Source organism: Blennius ocellaris (genome assembly GCF_963422515.1).
Source record: "Blennius ocellaris genome assembly, chromosome: 14".
Classification (NCBI taxonomy): domain Eukaryota; kingdom Metazoa; phylum Chordata; class Actinopteri; order Blenniiformes; family Blenniidae; genus Blennius; species Blennius ocellaris.
In genome coordinates this window covers 24210893-24238533 of record NC_137663.1, presented here as the reverse complement: position 1 = coordinate 24238533, position 27641 = coordinate 24210893, and the positions used below count along the sequence as shown (strand labels likewise).

The following is a 27641-nucleotide window of genomic DNA, read 5'->3' as shown; positions in this document are numbered from 1 at the left end:
ACAGTATTTTGAGTGAGCAGCCGCCGCAGGACACGGCGAATTTTTCCACCAAACTGTTTGAGAGCCTGAGATTTGGAAATGGAAATTTAAAGTCACTTTATTTTGTTCTTAAAAAAAAAAAAGGGCTTCTTTGCATATTTTCTGCATTTTATTTCCAACTGCTGAAAATAAATAAATAAATAAATAAGGACTTGGTCATTTCTTTTATGAAAGCTGATGACAAGACGTCTGAGCTCTTCCAGGAGACTGGATTTGACTGTTTTCCAGTTGCCGTTCAACATCATTTCAACTGCAGCTGAATGACTGAGATGACAAAAATAACAAAAGGGGGGGGAAAAAAAAGCTCATTTTAAAAGAATCTACTGAGTACGGCAGAACATAACTATTACATGATGCACCGCTCTGACTGCCTTGTGAATATTCCAGAGGTGCCAAAGTGTTTCTAAACACATAAAATTCTGATATTGAAAAAAAGATTAACCAATAAAACGCTTGAACTGCAAAGCTGTGGACACAAAACAGCCGATTGCTTCCAGTATGGCAATTAGACATAAAGATCGGAAACATGACTTTCTCCTTCAACAATAATCATGTTCCGTTCTCAAATAAAAAAATAAATAAAAAAAAGTCCAAATGTTCACCAATACTGAAACTTAAGGCCTCTCTTCTTCTTCAGAACTAAAAGGTCACAGCTCAAAACACATTTCCAGGGGATTCACCAGCAAAGATTTGAATAAATGGCAAATTTCAGAGGACTCAGAATGAGAAAATTGGCAGAAAGCTGCAAAAAAAAAAAAAAAACTATATTAATCAACATAAATGAAACAAGCAATGAGACATCATGCATCAGTAACCCAAAAAAGTCAGTGTGTGTGTGTGTGTGTGTGTGTGTGTGTGTGTGTGTGTGTGTGTGTGTGTGTGTGTGTGTGTGCCCTTGCCAAGTGCCTTGTAGTGTCGTATTATGTCACGTGAGAATGAAATCACCGCGGCCAAAGTCCAACGGTCCTTCAGTCCCACAATCAGGAAAACGACAACGGAAACGACACACAAGAAAATAAACTAAATAAATATTACAACTCCTCAACTTGCTCAACTGATTTCTCACTATAAAAATGAGAAAAATTAATACAAACGTTGAATAAAATGAACAAACCGTGTGTGTGTGTGTGTGTGTGTGTGTGTGTGTGTGTGTGTGTGTGTAGGGGAACAACAGGTGCCGGCGCCGGTGCAGCGGGGGTTAAACCCGTGAGACCGCCGCGCCATTCATAAGGCGACAGTGACTGAGAGTGAGAGTTGAGGGCGGTGTGGGGAATCAAAGGTGACGGTGGAAAAGGCCTCCGCCTGGAAGGAAGCCGACGGTTTGACAAGGTGTAGAGAGAGGGAAGTGACTCAGAGTGAAACCTGTCGATAACCAGCGATGTGAGGCTTCACGTCTGCAGATCAATGAACAGTGACTGCCAGCGGGTGTTTCACAATGCGACACGCACACACACACACACGACGCAAGTCTGTGTTGAAAAAAAAAAAAAAAAAAAAAGGAAATGGAACAAAGCATTTTTTTGTGACGATAATCAATGAAAATAAAAATTTGAATCTGCTTGCGTAACAAAATTATGTTAATTTATTAAGTCTCGAGTCAAAATTGTATGTATAAAACTAGAAATGGCCTTAACATAGGCGTGTCAAACATAAGGCCCGGGGGCCAGAACCGGCCCGCAAGAAGCTCCAGTCTGGTCCCACGAAGCACCAAGCAAATTGTAAAAAAAAATGTCAAAGGAATTTCTTAAAAGTAGTGGCTACGCCACAACACCGAGATCCACGCCGAGATGTCAGTGATGAAAGACAGCCAACTGGCTCGAAGCCCCGTTGTCATGGCGAGTTTGTAAAAAACACCCATAATGCAACGACCACAGAAGCTTTTTTTTATTTTGTACGAGAAGGTTTCAATAAAATTTGCCCCATGTTGAGATTTTGGTCATTTTCTGCAGTAATTAGGTCACTTTTGCAAAAACATCGACATTTTCACGACATATTATGGCAGCATTTTACTGGTCCGGCCCACGCGGGGTGAAAATGGGCTGAACTACAATGTGACCCGCCTACAATGTGATCAGCGCTGGCGGCTACATAGTTGGCAGTGAGGCGATATGTAAATTGTTAGATGCATATTTTGCAAGTCGCTCTCTTTGCATCCACCGGAATTACACGTTGTGAAAAGTAAATACCTTTATTTAAAGAAAATAAAATACAACTACGATGAGACTCCGGGAGCTGATGCAGTCGTGAGTGTGCGTGCGAGTCCGAAAGTACCTGCGTGCTTAAATGTGATTGTGTGTGAGAAAAAGACCCAGGAGTCTATGAATGAGTCGGCCTTTGTGTGAGTGTGTGTGTGTGTGTGTGTGTGTGTGTGTGTGTGTGTGGGTGTGTTACAAACGGCACTCCCACCAGCAGGTGTGTCGGGGGCAGTTTCCAGCTGCAGCCCCTGGCACCTCTCCGAGGACGCCCATCATGGCACCCATCAGCACACACACACACACACACACACACACACACACACACACACACACACACACACACACACACACACACGCACACACACACACACACACATACGCACGGCACCACAGTTTTTGTTAAAAGGTTGTCTTTGTGTGAGAATGTGCGCTTAAACGGCTTTACAAGGAAAACCAGCCTCTCATTTTGTATTATTCAGCAACACACCCAAAAATACAACCGACGCTATTTCCAGTTGGACCCAAACAAATACAAGCGCTAATAACTTTCCTCTGTGAGAACCTTCGCAGAGGAAATTAAAACGCACTAAACTTCTTCATTTCTTCTCCCCCTCACGCCAGCAAGGCCTTTCTAATGGGCTCAGACACAGAGAGATTTGCTCGGCGGTGATCCACTTCTCCCCTTTTGGCCCGAGCGCCTCAGGTGAGCGGGTAATAACCGGCGGCAGTGACGACGAGAGCGGCGTATCGCCGGAGAGATAAAACAAGAGAGAGGAGGCGGTTCTCTGCCAATCGACAAGAGTTCATCCTGCCCCGTGCGGCAGCCAGAACATGTTCGTGCCCATAGTCATCCAGTGGAAAAATACAAGCCATTAATCACGGTGTCGGCCATGATGGTGACGCCAAAAGAGGAACAAACAATGAAAAATAAAAAAAACAACAACCTTTCTTTAAAGGAGACAAAAAAAAAAAAAAAAAAACCCCACAGTGCTTCATTCGAAGTCACTTCTAAACGTCGGTGCCGGCGTCAACCCCGAACTTTCAGTGAGCGAGAACACAGGCGGCGTGCGTGAGGGCGAGCGAGGGCGAGGGAGGCCTTACTCACCCAATGAGGGAGATCATCTGCTCCACGATGTGCTTGCTGAAGGTGACGATCACAAACAGTTTCTGTAAGAGACACACGCACACGCACACGCACACACACACACACACACACACACACACACACACACACACACACACACACACACACACACACACACACACACACACACACACACACACCTTGTAAGACCAAGGTGGTTGGATATAAAAGCAGTTATTAAGAGCACCAAACTGTCATGGAATGGAAAGCAAGACACAAATGACACAGTACAGTAGGTCAGCATGTCAGCGACTGTCATCAAAGCAGTGTGTGTGTGTGTGTGTGTGTGTGTGTGTGTGTGTGTGTGTGTGTGTGTGTGTGTGTGTGTGTGTGTGAGCAGTCTGCAGTAAGGATGGATGGAGAATCAAAGGAGATGTGTCACTGCTTGAGAGGGGGTCTGGATCCGGCTCCTGTCCGTCTGATTCCTGCTTAGTCACTTGGACATAAGAGACAATGGGGCGACCGCCAGCCATTCTGGCTCATATCTACTCCACGTCCTCCTCGGGGGGGGTGGACAGGAACACGTGGAGACTAATTGACATGCTTTCTCAACTTGCCCTCGTAGGTTACAGCATTTTTATAAACAAACATGTGTTTTTGACCAGTATAAATGCGTCTCGATGCAGCAGCGTCCCGGCTGCCTTCAACGTGCCCTTAGAGAAGTTTAAGCTAACAGAGCTGCCGGCAGCTCCATCATTACAAACTCATGCTGTGCGGAGAAAAGGGTTTGCTCAAACCCGCAGAGACTTTATTTTACATTCTCGTCCAGATCCTGACATTTCCAAAGGTACTAAATATAAACAGCTGAATTACAGGGGAACGTGTATAAAACGATGCACGGGACATCTCGAGGTTCCTATTTTATCTGACAACAGAGCCCAGATGACATCCTGGAAATCGTTTCTTTCGCTCTTTCAATTCACGATTGGAATAATAGTAATGTGAAATGAGGTGCAGAGACGCTGACTGACCTGATCTTCAACCTCTAATTCACACAAACTAAGAAGATTCGGGTCAGTTTCAGTATTGGGCCTCGTTTTGGGGAGATTACATTTGCTAATAACAATATTCAAGACGGTTTTCTATCATGTCAAGTCATAAAAAAAACAAAAAAAACAAGCAGATTAACACCCAGATGCTCCCATTTTCAACCTACACATAGTACAAATGAGTCGGCACCGGGAAAACACGGTCACAAGTTTAATGTCATGTGACATGTCGGCTCTTGGATCTGCTCTTGGTTACCGAGTCCCCCGTCAGGTTATGTAACACACGATCCAGGTCACGCATGTATTATCACTCCCTTGTCTTTTCATCATTTCTGTGAGTGCGTTGAAGCTTCAGAGTGTCAAAGTAGGTTAAAGCTTTATTTTTGGGAGAGAACAAAAAAAAAAGAACTGTGATATTTACAACATCATAAAAAAAAAAAAAAAAAAGAACCAACTCACATTTGCCACCATGTGGAAAAAAAACAAAAGTAAGCCAAGAAACTTGCTCGGGGGGGGGGGGGGGGGGGGGGGGGGGGTTTGGGAGAAATGTGGCGGCTCGTGTGCATTCGCAGCTTTTGTAACCGACACCGAGCGCTGATCTCACGTCACGCACAGGAAGGGACGGCAAGGTGGCAGACGGAGCGGAGCTGACTCAGGCCTGCTCGGAAACCGGTGACCTGGGCATGACTCCACACTCATTGTGGGCCGGACTGATAGCGTTGTTAAGAGGCCACACACATCCCGAGCCAGGGAGAACTCATCAACAGGATGTGCAGCCCTCGCTCGCCCATCTCTCCGTGGACTCGTACCTTGGTACACCCGCTGCTGTCGTCCAAAAAAAAAAAACAACAACTTTTCTTACTGGCCTCCGCCAACTTGGAACCTCGCTACAGGAGGATTTGTCACTGTCCTTGATCTAATCCAGGGGTGTCAAACTGATTTTAGTCGAGGGGCCACATACAGACCAATTCCGTCCTCAGTGGGCCGGAGTGGGAAAATAGTTCCACAATAACCTTGTAATTTTAACTTCAAAAGTTATTCTTAGTTGCGCTTGTCAGGAAAATCTTTATATTTTCTTTTTCACAAAGACAATTAGTACAGAAAACTCACTACAATCATAACATAAATTATACTTTCGGGTGTTAAATACACTGAAATGGCCACAAAAAAAACCCCAAACCTTCTATAGCTGTTGGGTTATGCATGTTTTCACAAACTCAACTTGACAGCGTGGCTTCGAGCCACGAGGTAGCGAACCTCCAAGCCAATATCTCAGCTCGGGTCTCCGCCTCGTGTCGTATCCGCTAATTTGTTAAGAAATGTCAAGTTTGTTGAGCTTTTCACCATTTGCTCGGTGGTTTGGCAGCCGGGTCGGAGCCTCTTGTCGGCCAGTTTTAGCCTCCGGGCCTCATGTTTGACACCCCTGATGTAAGAGGAAGGAACACGCTCTTGTTTAAAACGCTTTGCCCCACTCTGTATTTAGTACAAATAACATATATTGTATTTATATGTATGGCAGGGCTCTCTTAAAAAAAAAATGTCTCAACAGGTAAATGGAAGCTAAGAAAAAAAACAAGAATATATTAAGAGACCGTCACAAAATGTAATTTGCGGAAAAGATCCAGCTTCCACAGCCGAGTAATTGCGGCTTTCACAAGGCATTTAGATATTCATCAGATTTCAACTCGTTCCCTTTCCTTTTCTAAACCGTTTTGTTGAACTTCAGTGAGGCGACGGAGCCGATCGACGCCGAGTATCAGTGAAAGACGGCGTCAGATCTCCGTTTCCAAACGCACCGTCACACCTCAAATGAATGACGTTTTTTTTTTTGGGGGGGGGGGGACAGTTGGAAGGTCAAACTCATGAATCCAACGCCGCCGCTCTGAGAGCACATCCTGTAAGGTCTCTGAACACTTCAGTGACGCCACACGTGACCCTGAGAGGGGGGCCCGCCGTGTCACATGGCCATGGAAGTTACACATTCAACACATTCAGCACACTCAGACTGAAAACAAAAAAGGGGAAGAAGAAGAAGAAGAAGAAGAAGAAAAAAAAAAAAAAACCCAGATAAAGAGCTCTCCTTGGGGACTGGTAAGAACACACCTCGAGCTCAGGTACAAACCCTGATCAAAAACCGTGGCTTTTGAAGCGGCGGTGTGTTTTACGCCCACACGCAACAACACAAAAACGCCAAGCCTCAAATCCCCTCTTTGTTCGCCCCGGGAGAACGTCACCTGCCCTCCTCAGACACTTGTTGTTCTTCCCCTCGACTGTAAACGGTCTGACCATTAGCATTTTTTACCCCCCGAGCGAAAAAAGAAACCTCCGGCTTGAGGAAGATTGAACTCAGCAGCTACAGGAGAGATTGGGGGCCCCCCGAGACATGCCGGAGAAGCGGGTGAAGTCTTTCTTCTCGTGAGGCCGAGAGGGACACACCTCTGTCAGTGGGGGGGCCCCTGGGACCCTTTGGGTGTAATCTGGTCCTGTGTGTGTGTGTGTGTGTGTGTGTGTGTGTTCCCCCCCCCTCACCTCCCTACCCCTACGTCGCCCCATCTGTCCCTCTCCGTTTCTCCATCACCTCCCACAGACTATGTTTATCTGGGTTAGCTGGCGCTCGCTGGGTTCACACGTCTTTTCCTCTCACTTCGCTGCAGGATAATCTTTTCTGCATATGATAAGGAATAAGAGAAGAAATGGTATATGCTTTCACCCCCCCCCCCTTCCTCCGATCACCCCTTTCTCTCTGTGTCACACTGAGCAAATTCCCGCGTTTGCTTAGAAAACAAAAAAAAAAAGTCGAGCCCCTGACGGTAATCACAGACATGCTGCAAATTCCTGGACGCAAATTGAGGATTTTCCAGGATTACAAAGAAACGTGGGCCACGCCAAGTCTCCCCACTGCAGCGTCCCCACCCCAGGTCGACGATGCAGCTTTTAAACTTTTTTTTTTCCCCCCTGTAAGACCTGGATCTGCCGAAGGGGCTGACCTGGGCTACTGTACAATGCGTCTGCAGCTGCAAATCACAAAATGGTTGACTGCCCCCACTTTGGCAGCAACAAAATGGCCTCCTCTCGAGCAGCTGACTCTGACAGTGTCAGGGCTGCTGTACGCGAGTGTGATTCATTATTCAGGGCATTTCAACCCTCGGAGGCAACATTAAAGATGCATTCAGAGCTCGATCTGCTTCACATGAAGTCCAAAGGTTAAAGGCAACGTTGTCCAACTCTTCCCCAACACGCAACTCAACTTTTTATTTTTATACCAGCCGGGCGAGGGGTGGAGGGAGGTGATTCGTCGTGGTGTCGCGAGCAACAAATGTGTATAATTCAACCGCAGCTCACCTGAATGTGCATCTTGATGACGGCTTTCCCGATGAGCGTCGCGCCGAAAAAAGTCCAAAAAGGAACCAAAAAGTGTCCACATGTTATTCCTGCCAGGTCAAACAGGGGATTGGGAATCTAGAGGGTGGGGGGGAGGAGAGATTAGAGTTAATCATGTACAAATTCACCTTAATAATTACATGCAAAGAGAAATAGAAGCAACAATCCAAAAGATCTTCATCTTCTATTTCATTTTTTTTATGTGTGAGATGTTAAAAAAAAAAGTTAGAAAATCGTTTATGTGTCAAATGTAGATTTGATCAGGTCAGTTCTTGCTCACATGTTAAATGTGAACCTAGAGAATGAATCCAGGTAAAACAAATAAAAAAACGATTTAGGACCGATTGAATCAGCGGCGAAAGTGTTTGAGAGGAATAAATATATATAAATATAGTGTGGGGAGACTCACGGAGGCGCAGGCTAAAATCCCAAAGAATCCCACTTTCTGGATGAGCTTCTGCACCGCCACCTTTGCTCGGGTGGCAAAGTCCTGAAACGGAGAAGAAGGGAGACAAAAACGTGAGATGAAACACATTTTAAGCCTTTTCATAATCATATATTATCATTTATTATCATTTATTATTTGTGAGGTGAACATTAAGAACAAAAAATCATTCATATTCACAGCAGAACTTATCAGAGGGTGTATTTTTCCTTTAAATAATCTGAAAATTGCACGATAACAATTATATATATATAAATAATGCAGACTTTCCATCAGATGCACGGCATACGACCAGCTCTTTTTAAGATAACCGCTCATTTCCTCACCAAAAAAATGACCCCAGATCTGCATTTCTTTGTTACAAATCACTTTTAAATAATTAAATTGGAGATTGATGCATTTGTTTAATTTTAAATAATTAATTTCACTCCTGAATAATTTTATTTGAGACAAGTTGGGGGGAAAACTGCATTTAGAACTCTTTTTATTTTCCCCCTCCAAGCATTTATGCGTAGACGAGAATATCACAGAGACGTGTGAAATAAATGTGTGCCGCCAGCTGCAAGGTTTCCTTTCAAAAGGATTATTTTATGAACACTTAGAGACTCATTCAAGTGTCACATTTAGCCAAACAAAAGACTTTACAACTACAATTTATTTTGGCCTCCTATCTTATAATCAAAGTTACGCCGGCAGGATTTTTGTGGACGTCTCTGATGCGGCAGGTTCGACTTTATTACATTGTAATGTCTGTTTAAAGACAATTAAACCTTCCGTTTTTCTATCTAAAAACACATTTGAGGCCTAATGAAACGAAAAATGAGGGAATTAACTGGCTGTGTTTTTTCAATCCCTGCATATTTTTAAATGAGTGCAAAGAACCTGGGAGGCTTTTCTTCCTCCTGAAAATGTCTTCAACTCAAATCTTTAATCAATTATTCAGCAAGTCAGCAACTGACCACCACAACAGTCGCATCTCCAAAAATGACACGCACGGCACTGCTGACTTTTCACAATGTAAAATAACATGAGCTTAATGTAATTGTACAAGAAAGCCACACATATGAGTACATCCTAGAATTACTGCATCCAACTTCTCTCATGTTTCGTTTGAAAAGATAAAAAAAAACTACTTTTCAGAACTAAATAAAAAAATTTTTTTTGCAAAGATTAAACACTTACTGATCCATTAATACATGAAGAAAATTTAAATGTTATTAATCAGTCAGAACAGAGTCTTGTTCAAGAAAAACCTTCAAGTGTGTGTCTGTGTGCCTGTCCTTTAACACATTAAATCTTCTTAAAATGTTCAACATTTCACTCTTTAAATGTGTTTCTTTGAATGTTTCATTTGAAAAAAAAAGTTTGAAGATTAAATTCCAGCACAATAATATACTGAAACTCAAGGAAAAGTCACTGATTCACCTGTCACATTATCTGATAGAATTAAAATCCTGCTCTGCCAACAGCCCGTTTCATTCTAACTCACAATAATCTGCATTTAGCAAGTCGGTTATATACTTTTAGAGCCCATTTTTTAACTCCTTTGTTCTTGGGAATGTGAGAAGAAGACAAGAGTCCCTCCAGTGACTCACAAATTCGTAGGTTTTTCTGCTCGTCTGACCATTACCCCTCTTGACAGCCTCCATAAAAGCCTCTTTTCACAGCAATGACACAGAATTTCCTCAATCTACCTTCTTTTCTGGGAATAGGAGCTTTAATCTGTTTGGATCTGACCCGAGCAACTTCTGGGAACATTGTGGAAACACAAAGAGAAGCCTTGATGCAGGGTCTTCACATTCTGGGTGATATATTTAAATATAAAGGTAAATTATTAAATTATTCCTTTCATAGATTTGTTACTGTTTAATTGAAATACTTTCTTCTGGAGAGACTTTTATCCTCCGTGGGCTGAAATCTCTGAAACTCATAAAAATTAAAAAAAGGGAGTGTGAAAATTGCAGTTTTTAAGAGATATTTCGATACAATAATTTTTGTTTTGCTGGATTTTGTATTTATCTTGATTACTGAGACTGTTTTAGGCTTTAAAATGTGATATTATTGATTTGCTGACAGATAAAAAGACTGGATTTTCTCCTTCATTATTCCTACATTTGTCTGAGCTTCTCTTTGTGTTTCACCACCTTTATCATTTAAAATAATGGCATTATTTGATGTTTGTGATACAAATTAAATTATTGTGGTAACACTGCGTCGATTTTTAATTGCAGAGAAATTGATTATAACTTGAAATTAATTGTTAAGGCGTCCCTAAATAGAGCATTTTCTTTGCACAACTTTATGTCAGTCAACCTTAGAGGTGATTTCAGTGAGACTTTTGCAGAAAAAAAGCATTGCTAGTTTATCTTCTAATTAAAAATAGAAGATTTCAGTGACATTTGATTCGGCTGCTTTTAATAAAAGTACATACAAGAATGTAAAATAGATATTTTGCATCATATTGATGTTTCTCATTTACTGCTCTTCTAATTTAACTCTAAAATCATTTCATATGTCTAATTACAATATTCAAATGTTTGTTCCTCGGATAATTACTAAAAATACTTTTGACAATAGGTGCCAGGCAGGCATATTTATCTCAGTTTTGAGGTTAAAATTCAACAACAGTTACAAAAATGTTTAATATGTTCTTTTTTTTAACTGAACAGTTTCACTTTTTAGGATGATTTTAGGATGATAAAACATTTTCTGGAGATGATATTGAACTAATTACAGATCTGTGCTTCTTTAATTGAAGTCTAAATATCCAAATCAATGTTTTCTATATATGAAAATGAGTTTTACTCTTGATCCACATTTTTTTTTGCCCTGAAACAATACAAAAAATCCCCCAAAAAACAAACAAACAAGAAAGAACAATTTGTGCCGAATGAAAAGTAAAGAAAATGTGTTTATCTTTAAGAAAAGGCCACAGTTTTTTCTCCCCCCCCTGACATGTTTGCTTTTGAAAACGAGGTACAGGAGGGGGGCTTGCAATTCATGAGCATACCAAATATGGTCAACAAAGCCAGTACAGTGCTGATGACATTCTTTGCGGGGTACAGCCCAGCTCGCAGGAAATCTGAGAGACATGGGAGGTCGCCTAATAAGGTGGTGGTGGGGGGAGCGAAGAGACACACCATCCCATTGGTTCGCCATTTGAATTTCTGCCTCCGCCGATGTCCAATCATGAAGGTTTCTCCTCGGACAACCCTGTAGTTTTAATTTGAGCTCGTCTCCCCGTGTTCGTGTGTGTGTGTGTGTGTGTGTGTGTGTGTGTGTGTGTGTGTGTGTGTCTCTCAGCTGGTGGGAGACGAGGAAGGGAAGGAATGTGCATGGCCGGTGTACACAGCTGAACCGCCGAGGACCCGGTCTGGTCCGGGCACACCTGACGGGACGGCCACTGTCCCCGCAGAGCCAATCAGAAGTGTGTCACCGCGGCGTTTTTGCTGACATCATGACGGCGCGCACCGTTAACGCCGGCGCTGTAAGCGGATCTCCCGGCTCACACGAGTGAGAGAATGAAAATATCACCGCTCTGCGAAACAAAAGGTTTTCCCCTCCGGGGGAGGTGAGGGGAGGCTGCAGAAGGGGGGGGGGGGTGACAGTTGTGACATTGTGATTTACTGTGGCTGAACTATTCCCTCTTTACATAAAGCGTTTGAACCGGGGGGGAGCGTCTCTCCTGGACCTCTGGGGGTTCAGACATCCAGGCTCTGTTGTTGGCGGCTTATGGAAAATCACCATCTTTACCAGGCAGTTTGCCAAGAAATGCCTGTCTACTACCCCCCCCCCCCCCTCCCTTGTCCTCCGCTCCTCTCCACCCCTCACCATCAGCCTGTTGGGGCTGAGCGACGCAGCAATTACTTTTGCTAAATTCTTGTCACGGGTGAAGTGTCATAAAACAGTTCTGGGTTTGGCCACTCGGGCGCAGACGGTTTACTCAGCAGTCCTCGCCGTCTCTCGCCCGCTGGGGAACATTACACGCATTTGATGGATCGCGACCCTATTTTACTTTAAACAAACGACCCGATCAAGCGATGACGGCTCAAGGTTTCTTTATGTGCAATGTGTTCATGTCGGCAGAGCAAATCACACATTGGACATGTTGAGGTCTGAGCTGATCGCAGCAGAAACACTGATAACCATCAACTATTGTGACGGTCACCAGTTTACCATTACCTCAATAAAAGAATAATTGGAAATCCGATTAAACCGACATCGTCGTGTCTTGAATTAAAACTTGTGAGGATGAATTTGAGATACATATAACAATGTCGCTTGGAAATTTGCGGCTGCAGCCGCGGGCAGATTGTTAAAACGTTCATGGGAGAAAATTAAATGGAAGACAGATACCCCGAGATATGAACAGCTTTTTTTTATTCAACGTGTTTATAAGAGCACATGTTGATATATTGTGGATGACAAGGGTCTTTGTTTTCTTTGCATAAACAATATTATTTTTCCCTCTTTTGTTTTAGCTCGAAATGCATCACACAGCGTGCAGTGCAATGTGGCATCTATTCATTTTGACTTTTTGCTGACAGGCTGGTCACCTTTAATTGTGGCGAAGTAAACTATTTTGTTTTCTGGTGGGCTTTGGTAGTTCTGGTGAGGTACAGAGTTCAAACGCAGACGAGAAGCAGCCACGACAAGGCACTCTGCTCCATGTGGAAAATTAAAGTGTCAGACAAGGAAAAATCTATGCATAGCCTATACACAAGCCCACACCCACACACATTTTTCTCTCTCTCTCTCTCTCTCGCTCTCCCTCTCTCTGTGTGTTTTCTTTTTTTTCTCAATGAAACTCTTTCACACAGAAAACACACATCTCGGGAGCAGTCGCGAGCCCCCCGACACGAAGACGGCTAAAGTTCATCTCATTAACTCCTGACAAGCCCGCGCCCGCTCTGTCTGGCACAGGAAGTGGAGAGATTAAGGACTTCTGACGCAATAGAAGCTACAGTCCTCTTTCAAAAAAAAAGAAAAAAAAGAAAAGAGGTACACATTCAAATCTGTCCAGAAGTGCGTGCGCACTCTCTCTCACACACACACACACACACACACACACACACACACACACACACACACACACACACACACACACACACACACACACACACACACACACACACACACACACACACACACACACACACACACACACACACACACACACACACACACACACACACAAATGCACCCCTGAGTCCACGTTGACAAATTCTTTAACAAGCTGCGGTTAAGGGGAAGCTGGTTTTACTCTGACTCACCCCCCTCCTTTCAAACAGTTTACTGGAAATAAAGAGGGAGGAGGAGGGAGGGGGCACTTTCAGAGAAGTCACGTGACAGGGCTGGGCAAACCACAGCACAGAGAGCCTTTGAGTGCAGTAGGCCAGGGGGGGAAGGCAGGCATACGCCCAGTGCAGATGGCCCTGATTTGAGTTACAGGAGATACGATCCTGGGAGTTGGCAATCAAGAATTCACAGCCCGTGAACCCTTTCTGCACCAGATGGAGGAAAGAAAAAAAATACACCCGCAAAGCAAAACCACCTGAGCCGGTGGTGGGGTGGGGTCAGGGGGGGCTAGTTCAAAGTGACGTGACACGACCGACATGGATGCCGTCCATGCTCCAATCCTCAGAGATGATCCGTGCTGCGATCCGGGGGGATCCTCTCCAGCGAAGAGAAGTAGCTCCGGTACGGAGCGAAAGATTTAAGAGAGGAGGGGAAAAAGAAAAAAAAAAAAAGAAAAAAAAAAAGCTGATGCTCATGACATCAGCGTCTGGAGCCGTTAGAAAAGGCATGACTTCATTATTCTTGAATAGCTCTGTTGAATGAATGAGGAAAAAAAAAAAAAAAAACCCAGAGTGCTTTGCTGCTGTGTGTCACGTGCGCTTGTGGCAGGAAGTTGGCACGTGCAGGACGGGAGAAATACCAGCGGGCTTAAGTCAAACTGCTGGCACCTACAAACCTGTGTGACTTGTGCGCAGGCGACAAAGTCGGCGTCTTCATCCAGCTCGACGGGCACAGGTTGGAAAGTGTGTGTTTGTGAGTAGGGTTGGAGATGTCTGAGTGTGTGTGTGTGTGTGTGTGTACAGCAGTGCAAGGTTCACGGAGGGTCACGACCGAATTTAACCACTTCCTGCCTAATGCACAGCAGTCCGACGGTATCGCTGCTCCATTTCCAGTTTAATCTGTTTCTGTTTTAATCTACTACCACCGATTTTTCAGCTTTCAAAGAAAACTGGACACTGATCTGTGGCGCACAAGCATCCCCCCCCCCTCCATAACCCCCCCCCCCCCCCCCCCACCCGGTACCCCACCACCACCCACCCCCATCCGCTGTCAGAGGGTATAAAAACTAGATGTGTCAAAATGGGAGAGGTGTTTTTTCGGGATCTCCCAGAGCAAAAGAGGGAACCCCATCAACATCGGAGTCAGATGGCGCGAGAAAAAAAAAAAAAAAAAAAAAGTTTCAGTGTATCGCTGGGGCGAGCAACCTGCCTCCAGACGCCGTCCAATCACAAGAGCACACACATATATACAGCTGCCAGACATCATGAGGGAGAGAGAGAGGGAGGGAGAGAGAGAGAGTGAGAGCATCGAATCGGACAGGAAAAGAAACCATGTCAGAGTCGGCTGAAGACCGAGGCTGTCCACATCTGCGTCAATATAATCTGGCGTTCCGCGAGTGTGACGCACACAAACGACGCTCCTCCTGCGGGTTCGACGGAGAGCAAGTGGGCGGAAGCCCTCCCAATGCCGGGACGGTCATTTTGACAGTCTCTCCTTCTCGCCGCCGCCGCCTCTCCTTTTGTCTCGTTCCACTGTATTTTGGTGGGACGCTCCACTCTATCAGCCGGTAATGATGTCAGAGCTGCAGTGGAACACACGTGGCGTGAACTATTTTTTTTTTTCTTGACGCCGGCGCCAACCTGCCCAGCTGTCCGCGGCACGTTCAGCCGTGGACCTTCCAGCAGGTGGGGGGCGCCGGCGCCGGCGCCCTGCGCTCATTAGCACCACGGATTCTCCTCCTCGCACGTTTCTCTGACTTCCTGAAAGCCGTTTCGCTACGAGTCTTGAAAGGTCACTTGAGTTTGCGCGCCCGCAGTCACATAATCGACTCACCAGCACTGAACACATGACATGGTAAATAATCACTGCCTGTATGACTTAGGAATCAGACTTTACTCATACGACCGAAGTTGTGCTTCGCAGTGCGATCAAATGAGACAATCACCTACCTCGACGGCAAGCGGCTGATCTTCATTTGAAATGTTTAATCCCGCGGAAAAATGAGAAATGGAGATGTCTCGACACGAGAAAAAAAAACAAAAAAACAAATAAAAAAAACAATGTTGTGATTCAGGATTTCCACATAAAAGTAGAAGGAACCTGAAACATATTTGTCCACATCTGCTTGGAGACAACTGATATGAAATATTTATACATAAACTTGAATTGGGGGAGGAAAAAAGTAATTTGTCCTGTTTGGAAATAACTTGGCGTTTGCATTTCCCCACTGGTTTAAAATACTTTCTTTTTTTTTTTTTCCATTATTAGTCTGCTCTTTTGGAAAACAGTAGTGAAGGATGTAAAAGTTGTTTGACTTAACTTGAAAATAATAATAATAAACTCATACAAATGGAAATATTTGTATTGGGAGGAGCAACCGGATGAACATTTGCACAGAAATGCCCCCAACTGGACTCTGGGATATTCTTACACCTCCATGAGTAGACGTACACTAAAAACTGAATTTACACTGTTAAAAACAATTTTTTGTCACCACTGTTTTGCTTTTCATTATTTTATATAAAATCGGTAGATTCAATTCAGCAGACTGAGTTTATTTTGACCAACGGCATGCAATTCCTCTGAATCTCTCTGGAACTCCCTCATTAAAATGACACTTTTGAGTACCGGAGTTTCTTTGCAGATGATTAAATGTGTTTGAAATGTTCAAACCCACTTGGTGCCGTTTCGTCGCACCGGACCCGCCGCTGCATTGGACTGCATGTTTCCCCCACCAGCCCTTCTTTCTTAATGACGAGAGGGTGGAATAAATAAATATTTACAATAAGCTGTTAGGCTTAAAGTTGAAGAAAATATGATATGCAATCACTTTTCTTTCTTTAAACACAGCGTTTCCAAACGATGGGCCGGAAATCGTGGGAGCATTTCACTGGAGTGCGTCGTCACTGCTCTCTTAGTCATGGCGTTGTGAAAGCACTTCGCCGTATGCCGTAGTGTTGAGACACCGAGGCGGGGAACATACGCAGTAAGACGTGTGGTAAATCTATTCGTTTTAGGGTTTTGTTATTTTCATGTTCCCTTACAGATTCACCACAGTGGGTCGTCTTTTATTCGTCACCTTGCTGGTGACCTGTTGGTTCACTTTCCTCCAGAGAATCACTGCCTCTCGTAAAAGTGTTGAATGGAAAAATGTGAAATGAGGGCGTGAGATGTAAGTGAAACGGGCAGAGGGGGGAAAGAGTGAGGTGGGTTTTCGTGAGCAGGGTGTGACGAAGGCGGGTCACCTGTTCGGACTCGGCTTGGTCCAGCATCTCCTCGAACCTCTGGTAGTCTTCATCGTCGGGGTCGGCTCCCGAGAGCCGAGCCGCCCGCGCCATGAAGTAGGGAGGAAGCTCTCCGATAGCCGTCCCCGCACCCTGTGCACACAGGAACACACACTCAAACACAGGGGAAGCCTACAATCGTGTGTTCATGCTGTTTAATGTCCCTGGACTGTGGGAGGAATCCTCAGGATCTGGAGGAAATCCACACATGCACAGGTAGCACATGCAAAAAAAAAAAAAAAATTCCCCACATTAACATGTGAGATTACAACCGTGTTCTGACATCACATTGTTTTGCAATTAAAAAAAAATTTCTATGTAAAACAACAACAAAAATATCACTCCAACAAACATGAAAATTATGAAATCAGATGAATGATTTTCTTGGGAACTTTTCGGGAATGCTTTTTTTTCTTTCTTGGCTTCAGGTTCAACAGTCAGCCTGGTCTCAGTTTTAACACTCTGTAACGTTTCCAAAGCTGCAACGGTACAAAGAATACATGACTTCAAACAGTTTCAGAGCTATTTATAGGCATTTTCACGGCTCACGAGATGCGACCAAGATGATAAAAATAGCGACTTTGTGTTTTTTGTTTTCTCTCGAAATGCACGCTAAAGTAAGGCAATCAAAAGCTATTTCTCAATACTTTACGTGCAACTTTTGAATTAAATTCGACACTCAAGACTTTACAGTATTCAGGATATTTATTTCTATCAATTCTTTTCAAGTGGATTTCCATACAGAGCTTGTTTCATCGAAGCATTGGCTGAAAAGAGATCAGTATTAAAGTTGGTAATTTTAGTGAAAAGCGGAGCCTGGGGGGGGGGGGGGGGGGGTTGGTTAATGGAGCAAAAAATATCAATGTCCACTATCCAAAGAAGCTTGCCCTGCTTGACGTCTGGGATTGTGCGATCAGAGTGCTTAATGGGAATAAAACGGAAAGGATTTACGAGAATGAAAATCCCGGTGATTACTAACGATGGTGGACACATTAAACACGGGGCCGGGAGGGGGGGGGGGGGGGTGTGAAGGTGAAAAAGCATATGTTGTTTAAAAGACATCAACAAACTGCTCAGTTCCAGTTTACTCTCGATATGTGGATTGAAAGTTGTTGGTTTTTTTTGGTTAGTTTTCTTTGAAAATTCCATTTTTTGTCAATGAGACATCCTGCGCTCGGATGGCGACGGAGTAATGACGATGTCTATATCCACGCGTCAAAAGGGGGGCTCGTAGCCGTAAAGCGCTGGAGCCTGTGTGATTGAAGGGTGGGGGGGCTTAGCGGGGAGAAAACGGAAGTGATTTGAGGGAAATAAATCCTCTGCACTTGGGGTTGGTTCACCAAGTTCATTCGCCAAAAAACATGAGAAAAGAGGTGGGAGTGGGAGGAGTGAGGGGAGAGGGTTACAGACTTAATTAACACAATGAAAACAGCCGCCAAGAAATGCTGTGTTTTTGGAGTTGCTCACAGCTCATTACTTTAATGTTTCCAGGCACTGAGGGAGAGAATGGGTGGAAGGGGGGAGGTGGAGGGGGGGGGCATGAGAAGATATAGTTAGGCGTAAGTTACAATTACAGACGACAAATGGATGATTTCAAGACTCAGCGTATCCATAACAGCCTAAAACGTACAGGCAGTAAAAGAATTAAGTTTTTTTTAATATATTTTTTTTATTTTTTGCCCCCGAGTTTCGTGGTCTGCGCACAAATCACAACTTCCATCTCTCTCCCAGAAGAACATAACTAACTAATCGCAGGCACATTACTCGTATGTTGCTGAATGGCTCAGCCAGAAGATGATTAGTGGGTAGTTAGCAACCATGGCAGCGACAACAAGCCCAAACAATCGCTCTCGGGAGGCGGTGCTATCCCCAAACCTGGCAGGGCTGCATCTTTAATCTGGACACCCAGTTCTCTTGTTAACACTGCAGTCTTTGATGAAATCTGCCAGTTTTCTCTCATAATAGGGACGTGTCTTAATCTCCCTGGCAGCTGCTCCATTCAGTGGCTCTGCCTGTGTTTGTGTGTGTTTGTGTGTGTGTGTGTGTGTTTGTGTACGGGACAATGAATTTGCGTCCACCTGCACAGTGGTGGTGTTTGAAGTGGGGCACTCGAGAGACCTGGTGGACGGAGCGGCTCATGGAGGGAGTGGGAAGAAAGAAAAAAAAAAAAAAAAGGGAGGAGGAGGAGGAGTGCATTGAGGGGGAACGTCTCATCACCAGAGTCGCCATAAGGAGGGGAGGCCTGGCGTGGCTGGCTGCTTTGAAACCGTGGAGGCAACAGGTGTCTCCCAACCGTACAGCCAAACGCGCGGCCCGGCGGCGCTGGCGAAGCCAAAAGGGGATTGGGTGGCACCGGACACGCCCTCAGAAAGTGGATATCGCAACCACGCTGCCGGCGCTCGCCTCACCATGGAATCTGACGACGTGCTAAAACCGGATGAACTCGCCCAGGCAAACATGCAAACTGCTTCGCTTAAAAAAAATGATTAAATAAACTAACATGACACGTCTCGTATTAATGATTTAAATACTACCAGTAAGAGGACCTTATTTAAAGACAGCGAGGAAGTGATTGAAGTGCCGCTGCACACGGTTCCAATTCTGGATTTGTTACAGTGAACATGTGTTTAATGTGTGCACGGATCATTGACGGGACTGCGGCGGTGAGGAAGCTTGAATGGGAGAAGTCGCGTTCGGTCTGGTTCCTCTAAAGCCCCGACAGTGAAGAACTCGACCGGGACATGCGCTTCCCCCCCCGCGGTCCAGCACCTTCCACATTCTGACGAACAGGGAAACTGATAAAGACAAAGAGCAACGAGAATCACACGCGGAGTTCTCTTTTCTCGCTCTTTGCGAGTTCTGCCCTTTCGTCGACGCGAGAAAAAAAAGAAGTCGTCCGATGAGAAAAGTGGACGAAAGTTACAGGAAAGCCAAGAACGGCGTGTGCTTGAGGTCACACGTGTCCTCTGCCACTGTCGGTGGGTTTCAGCCCGAGACGCGTGTGAGTCATTGATAAACCACGAAGAAGCCCGATCTAAGCAGAACCGAGCCAAGTACAGAGGGCTGCTCTTCGTCAGACACCCAACTCTAAACAGAAAATAAGACAGAATTAATTTGAAAAAAAAAAGAAACTTTTTACAGTTGATTTTATTATAGAGACGCAGTAATTCTATCGGTTTGGGCGTTGGAAAGAACTGTCAGATCTGCGGTGGTGGTCTCTGGGGGTTTGGTTAGAGGTGTGAAACCTTCAACGCTGCTGAGGGGAAATTCTTTGTAAAAGGGGGCGGAGTTTCCAAGCAGGAATCGATGAATACATTTGCAGCCTGTTTTTTTTTTTGTTTTGTTTTTTTTAACACATCTGTGTCGTTTCTGCAAATTAATCAAGAAGTGAATTCTTTGAATTCCATGTCAAGTATGGCAATACTAATACTGTACTTTATATTTAAACCCCAAATTTTCTATACAAGGGTTTTGACTTCACACAGACATGTGTGACGTTTTAAACATTAAACAACATTTTGTGCTTAAAAAAATCCAAATAATGGTTAAAAAAAAAAAAAAAAAAAAAAACTACAAATGTTACAAGATTTCTGTTGATTCTGCGACGATTTTTCTTTTGGTCTTCGAGCAAAATCTCTAATCTGTGACAGCCACTCACCCACATACAGGCCTCCAGACGGACTTTGGAGACGATGGTCCAGAGAGAGACGGTCCCCTGGAGGGCGGCGGCCCCCGCGGCCTCCATGCTCACCTGCTCTGCGTCAGAGCCCGACGCGGGGCAGACGATTTGGTCTGGATAGGGGGGCTCGGGGAAATCCACAGAGCCACATTCGTAGGCTGCGAGGGTAACCGACGCTATGTGTGGTCCCTGACGGGAAGACAGTAAGAGGGGAAGGTGGAGAAGAAAGAAGGGGAAAAAGAGTGGGAGTAAATACACCTGTCGGACATATTCTGAGTCAGAGGAAGACCCCTTCGGTTTTTTGTTTTTAGCACGAGTGGGAAAAGTGACAGGAGTCAAACACAGAATGAGTTTATTCTCCCTTTTCACAGTAGATTAGTTACAAAGAAAAACAAAACAAAACATGTTTGCGCAGCTTTTCTCGTTGCATTATGCAAATGAGATCAGATCAAAGTTTGAGGATCAAAGCGTGAACTCGGAAGGCCCCGCATGCAAATGACCGTGGGTCTGATCCATATCAGGACGGGCTTCTCCAGAAGTGACACGCTGCTTGAAGATAAACCACTTGAGTTGAAGCTTTATAAGGCTGTCGTGCATTTTTTTTTTTTTTTTTAAAGATCAATGTAATCTGAAGCTGTGGTTGGATTTGGGGATTTTACTGCAAGTGTGCTCTCACAACCATGAAACAATTAATGTCGGAAACACAATTCATTGAGCGCGACAACAGTTGTTTCACGGCAAGTCAGTCCAAGTGGAGTTGAACCTGCACCCCTGGCTCTGAGCGGTGGAGGACCTGAAGCACTATGGGGTGACACTTCACGAAAATATACATTTCTTTTACATGTGCCAGGGACGAGTATTATTTTGACGCAGGGCCAAAGCAACCTGCAAAATGTTCCACCCTCCACTTTTCAAAGGGGGGGGCATAAGAAAGCGATAAATGTAGTGTTTCATTAGCAAGTGCTTTATAAGCCTCATTCACTCCACGGTTGCCAGATGAGAGCCATGTGCCCACTGCTGCATACATGGATGAGCAGCCAGTTCTCGATTCGAGCTCTGGACTGTGCAGACGTAGACCTGAGGTCTTTGAAATGGTGTGATCCTCTTCACACCTTTATCATTTACGTAACAATTCAAACCAAACTCGAGGGGAAGAGGTTCGACGTCTGGGGGAAAGGTGTTTTTTTTTTTTAATGAAATGATTAAATTGCTACATAAAGGCCGTTGTTCAGTTCATTGAGACGGTGTTCAACCAACTTTGATAATGAGTAACCCGTTACCCATCCAAGCTGTACCCTAATTTCGCCCATGGTCGCTCGGCTCCAGCAGCCCTTGACCCTGAAGTTGAAGAACGACGTTTAAAAGATGAATGGATAGACGGATATTTTAAGTCCCTCTATTGTACAACACTGTTGTTTGGAACATTTTACTGTTAAGCTTTAAGTTCGGCAGAAACCACATTTGGTTTATTTTACTAAAACAGCTACCTTACAATTACTTTACATTGGATTCTACTATGACACTGGGACCTTTGTTTATGCGACAACTTTTAAAGTGCAGGCATCGTTTTTGTTTCACCAAATATGACAATATTTTGAAAATGATATCCGTTTACACGGAAACGGCAGAAAACAATGTAGTTTTCATGCCGGACCAGTAGTGGGCGCTGTTGTTTGTCTTTATTATGGGCGACTCAACAACATGGAAACGGAGTCTGAGCATTTTTCAGAAAGTTCCATTTTCACCCATTTACGTAGACGGAGTTGGAGCGTTTCCGAAAAGTTCCACCTTGGCGACCGTTTTCAAAAAGTTGCATTATCAGTGAGTCCGAGTTTTGTAAATGGACACCGAAAATGCAAAGTTTTGCCTTTTCGCTTGAAAATGTTGTGTAAATACGGCCTAAAAATAACAATTAACAAACACAATCAATTGATAATCCAAATAAAAAGAAATCCAACTCAACTTCAGTTTGTCAGATGAAAAGATTCAATAATGTGTCATTTGAGTTGCATTCTGGAATAATAAGCATTTTTACTTCCATTTTTAGTCAAAACAAATGTTAAAAAAATCTGCAGAAAAAAAATGACATTAAAAAAATGTGTTGTTGGATAGAACACTTTGGTTCTTACATATAAAAAGAGACTAATCAAAGTTTCTTGCTTCACGGGAATGGATTAGATAAACTAGTGTTGAGAACTCTACGCTGACTCGTTTGGAACACTGATACTGTCCCCCGGAGAGCACAATGATTGAGATTCATGATGAATGAGAGCCAGTGAGAAAAGGGAGGTCATGTGATATCGCACTTCCCCTGTAAGGCCGCATGCTGCACGTCGAATGTTTACCGAGACGTGGCTGTGAATAAGCGACGATCAAACAATCTCTATGAGCAAATAAAGGCAGGACCTGGCGTTGCGAAGGAGCCGCTGCAGCCCGTTGAAAACGTTTGCGATCATACGCGCAACTGTGTGGGAAGGGTGACGCCAGTGACGCACGGGGGGCAGTTTGGCATTGCGCAACTCGGAGCAAGGGCAATCTGGCAAACGCGGGGCGTGGCTGCAACTTCCGGGGCTGCATGGGACAAGGCAGGACGGGACAGGACGGGACGTGGGAGGACAGGACAGTGAGGCAACAGGATATAAGCGTCGTCTCCTCTTTGAAACGCTGCACACACCCTTCAGATGACACACTTTTGGGACAAAAAAGAAGAAGAGACAAAGAAAGAAAGAAAAAAAACACATTAAGGGCTTAAAAATAATAGGTTTGATTTTCACACGTGTTAAAAACAACATAATTAGAGAAGCATTAGCAGAGCGTGACATCAAGAAACCATGGACCCAGTCAGTGTGGACACTCCTCAAGCTCAAATCCTCCCCCTCACGCACGCACCCACCCACCCACCCACACACCCACACACACACACACACACACACACACTTGTGTGTACAGAAAAAAAAATAAAAATCCCACACTATATTTTCCTTGTTCACACCTTCCGGCTCTGCCTCAGATAAAGTGTATTTACTAAACACACACAGTGGCGTTGCGTGACTCAGAGTACCTGTCCCCCCCCCCCCCCCCCCCCCCGATCGCTGTGTCACCGCTTCTCACCTTACGCACAAGTCCAGTTCCTTCACGTCGGCCTCGCGTGACTCAGCGCCACGTCGACCCGGCCCGCCAAACACCAGGTACCTTCTTCCTCTGGCGCCTGACTCACTGACACATATACCGACGTCACGTCACGACCAGGTGCAGCCGGGTGATTATGAGCCAGGGAAGTCTTTCTTTCTTCCTGACCTCATTGTTCCACGCTGTTTACTACAAACAGAGGGTGGAGGAGCTCTCCGCCGAGATGCTGACGTCAACCTAGCGATGATGGAGTTTGGAGGCATGACACTGCGGTTTCTATCTTTTGACGAGTTTCACATTCTGGGCAGCAGAGCTGGCATGGCGGGTAGAGACGTGTCGTCGAAGGCCCAAACGGATCTGAGACACGCTCAGTGTTGGTCTGGTTTCAACATCAATCTGCATTTCAATGACTTTTATAAGACAACGAATACATTCTATTAGGGCCCAACCGATTAATTGTGTCGTTGGCTGATTATAGCCTTTACAGAATAATTGGTAATTTGGCAATAAAATAGGAATTTGGTGTTTTTCCGATCCCAACATGTTTAATTGGCCGATATATGGCGGTTATCGGAATTGTTCTATTTCCTATTGGAAATCGGTCGGGCCCTAGATTCTATTGTATTCTATTTTAAGTATGAACAAAGTGAAAATTTACAAAAGACTCAAGAGCACCTGAATTGTTCATGATTTCCAAATATTTGTGAATCTTTTGTCTATAATAGACCCGCAGTATATACGTATTGTCAGTCGGGATATGTATGATATTAATCCATTTCAAACAGAGAAAATATAAGCGAGATGTCCCTACTATGCCTCTTAGAAATGTAAAACCTATTAGTTATTTTAAATCTTTGAACGTTACTATTTTCCACAGTTGATTATGAATCATTTTTACCAATGTAGTTGTAGTTAAGGGTTGTAAATCCCTCTTGAGTGTTAAAAGTTTTGAAATTCCATGAAGCAGTACAGACAAAGATAAGCTTGCAAAGTGAGCAACGGGAGAAAAATTCAACAGAAGAGATGAATCCGTCAAAAGGAAAATAAACAATACAAGATTGTACCAAGAGAGTACCAAACTAAAACTCTTCATTGAGGCAATGGGCACAATTAGAGCCGGTTGTATTATTTGTGATGAAAAGACGGCGAATGACAGTTTAAAAAGACGGTGCGTGAACCCAAAGAGAGAAAAACAACTGATCGGTACCGAACACAGCAAAGAAACTGTGTTTCTCATATACTGTGCTGTGAAGTTCCTGAAAAAAAGAATGTTTGATTTCCTGTGCGATAAACTGAAATGTGGTATTACTGAAGTGTGACTTTCAGGAAACCAGTGCAACGGGGGGGGGGGGGGGGGGGATTCTTGCCTCTCGGCCGCGATACGTCGGCCCGGACGACTGAACCAACTGCATTATGGTAAATGACTTTGATGTCTATTCAGAATCAGAACGGGCCTTTGGTTAACGACTGCATGCTGACCAGCTGCTGACGAAAGAAAAGCGCTCCCTCTCAGTGTGTGTGTGTGTGTGTGTGTGTGTGTGTGTGTGTGTGTGTGTGTGTGTGTGTGTGTGTGTGTGTGTGTGTGTGTGTGTGTAGAGGTGACTGCTGGCTGAGCCGCTGACTGTTGTCCACGGCATCCGGCATCACTGTAATTATCGCACTGAATTGTTTTAACGCTCGACATATGAAACAATGCCTCCTTTTGTGTGCGACGGCGAGGATCCCGGTTGTGCAACTGTTGCGTCCAGTAACGCACACACAAACGCACACAGTCGTAGCATAATGTCACAGCCAGAGGCCGAGTTACCCCAACATCTCCCGCCAATGGCCGGATTTCCCCAAACAATGCCAGAGAAATGCAAAGGCTTGTTGGTCGCCACGAGAGTCTCTCAGCGTTGACGACGTTTATCGTGAGACGGTGGAGATGAAAGAAAAGCGGTGACGCTATATGAAGGGCCCCGCAATGTGACACATTTTCCAATTTACGGCTGTCATATTTCACGTTACAGCACTTTACACTTTAACCATAACTAACTTACCGTGTCATAAAGCCTCACGATAAAAAGTGTTAATGTATAACAGCTTTTGTTGTCAGCAGGGCTTCTTGACATATTGCTGGACTTTTTCACACTGCATTTTATATATACTGTCTGTAAAAGTGTAACGGTATCTACAATCATTTTTAAAGCAGCTATAAACTGCGAATTTGGCTTATTCAAATAAATATATATAGGCAACTGTGGTGAAACGTTTGATCATTATACATGATATGGCAGAATACAGTGATAGCAGGTGTCACATGGGGGGGGGGGGGGGGCACCACAGACAGCCTGAGATTATCTTCTCACATCGTCGGACCACAAACTACAGTTGAGAACAAAAAGAAACGCAGCAGATTTATAATGAGACAAAACAATATTTTGACGATAAACACGGGAAGTAAAATACTAAATCATGGCTACAAGACTTTTCATCATCTGCTTTCATATTAGGTTCTTTTTTCTTTTTCTCTATTAAGACCAGAGGTTTAATTAAGGTTCTTTTAGGCCCGGTTTACGCGACAAATGCTGAAATCTGTGTAGTTATACAGCCGGGCCACTAGTGTGTGCTGTTGTGTGTTGCATCTCTCCCCTTTATCTACGGAGCTGGAGTCCAAGCATTTTCAAAAAGTTCCACTTAAGGAGCCTTTTTTTCCAAAAGTTCCGATCACATTTGTGTTTCTTCAATGTGTTCTGATGTTCGGGTTTTCCGAACGTGTAGAGTTTTTAAAATGCACTCAATTTGGAGTGATGCAAACACAAAATTGCATTGAAAGGTTGCATTGTATTTAAAGCCCATGTGACTGGACTGGAGCGTTGGAGCATTGGAGCATTGGGGTGTATGTGATCACTCAAATAAAGTTATTTTGACACCCCAGGTATAATGTATGCATTTGCTTTTGGCAACATCCCTCGTTATATGAACACGCTGGCTGAAGTATAGGTGAATGTTTATTACGAGGTCCAAAATGTCATCCAACAAAACTTTAAATATTCCCACCCAGGAGGCAGAACAAGCAAGAGTGAAGTCTTGCTTTTGTCTCTTTATCCCTTCTCCCAGCTTCAATGTGTTTTGACATGTGAAAACCTCGGCCGACGCACCGCACGACGGCGCAACGCGTTCGCCGCTGCAGCCCATACCAGACATTAATGGGTGACCAGAAGCTGACCAGTTTCTCAGGGAACCACAACCACAGGACGGTCCAGTCATTAGCAGGTCGCTGTGGTTGTCAGGGGCCATTTGAGCGCATTAGACACGGTCCGGCGAGCGTAACCTGCTCGCCACTTCATACGGTGGGAGACTGCTGGAGGTAAAGTAGGACAAACATTAGAGGGCAGTTCGTTATGGCGAGGGCCCCGGGCCGGGCATCTCGGAGGGAGGTAGTGGAACGCTGGACCGGGGCCAGCGATGGAGCGGGAGACACGGGAGAGGAGGAGGAGGGGCGGGGGTGTTTACAAGTGGGTGGTAAGTACGCACATGCACACAAAAGACACACAACACACACACACACACACACACACACACAAATTGGTGGGGTTGGTCCTGGTGATTTATCCATGTGGTTTTCCCATATGACTTCATGTTCGGAACTCTCCCCCGAGCGGACGCGCTCAGCCGGACCTCCGACCGTGCAACAGATTCCTGACATTACTTGTCTGATATTGCAGCATTTTCAATGCATTAAAAAATAAATAAATGAATTTGAGCTAACCCCAATAAAGCTGTAATGAGAAACAATTAACAATTTAAAATGAAATAAAGCATCTAACGTGTATGATTCTTCTCATAAGAGTTATTAAAATGAAATTAAAACAAATATAAAGGCAGAGAATTCAACTTGTAATTGAACTGAAATGTAATCTTCAAATTGAGTTATTACTGAAGACACAAATTATTATTTTATATTTGATTACATTCTTATTTCTATTAGATTTGTCCACGTATAATCCAAAGCGGAAAACAATGGAAGTGATTAGTGGTTATTGGCAACAATTGCGGAGTATTTTGATGATAGTAAT

The 27641-nt window shown here is 44.3% G+C and overlaps 1 protein-coding gene across 1 annotated transcript in view; it reads right to left on the bottom strand.

The window, feature by feature from the left end:
- The window catches only part of LOC308139588 (vacuole membrane protein 1-like), a gene marked incomplete at its 5' end in the record, with an annotated part of 58902 nt that overhangs the window by 17462 nt on the left and 13799 nt on the right, over positions 1-27641 (bottom strand). The window contains 5 exons of the mRNA XM_080509050.1: positions 3340-3401; positions 7710-7826; positions 8158-8238; positions 16737-16868; positions 20434-20643. Coding sequence (XP_080365176.1) covers positions 3340-3401; positions 7710-7826; positions 8158-8238; positions 16737-16868; positions 20434-20643 — 602 coding nt within the window. The remainder of the gene's footprint in view (positions 1-3339; positions 3402-7709; positions 7827-8157; positions 8239-16736; positions 16869-20433; positions 20644-27641) is intronic.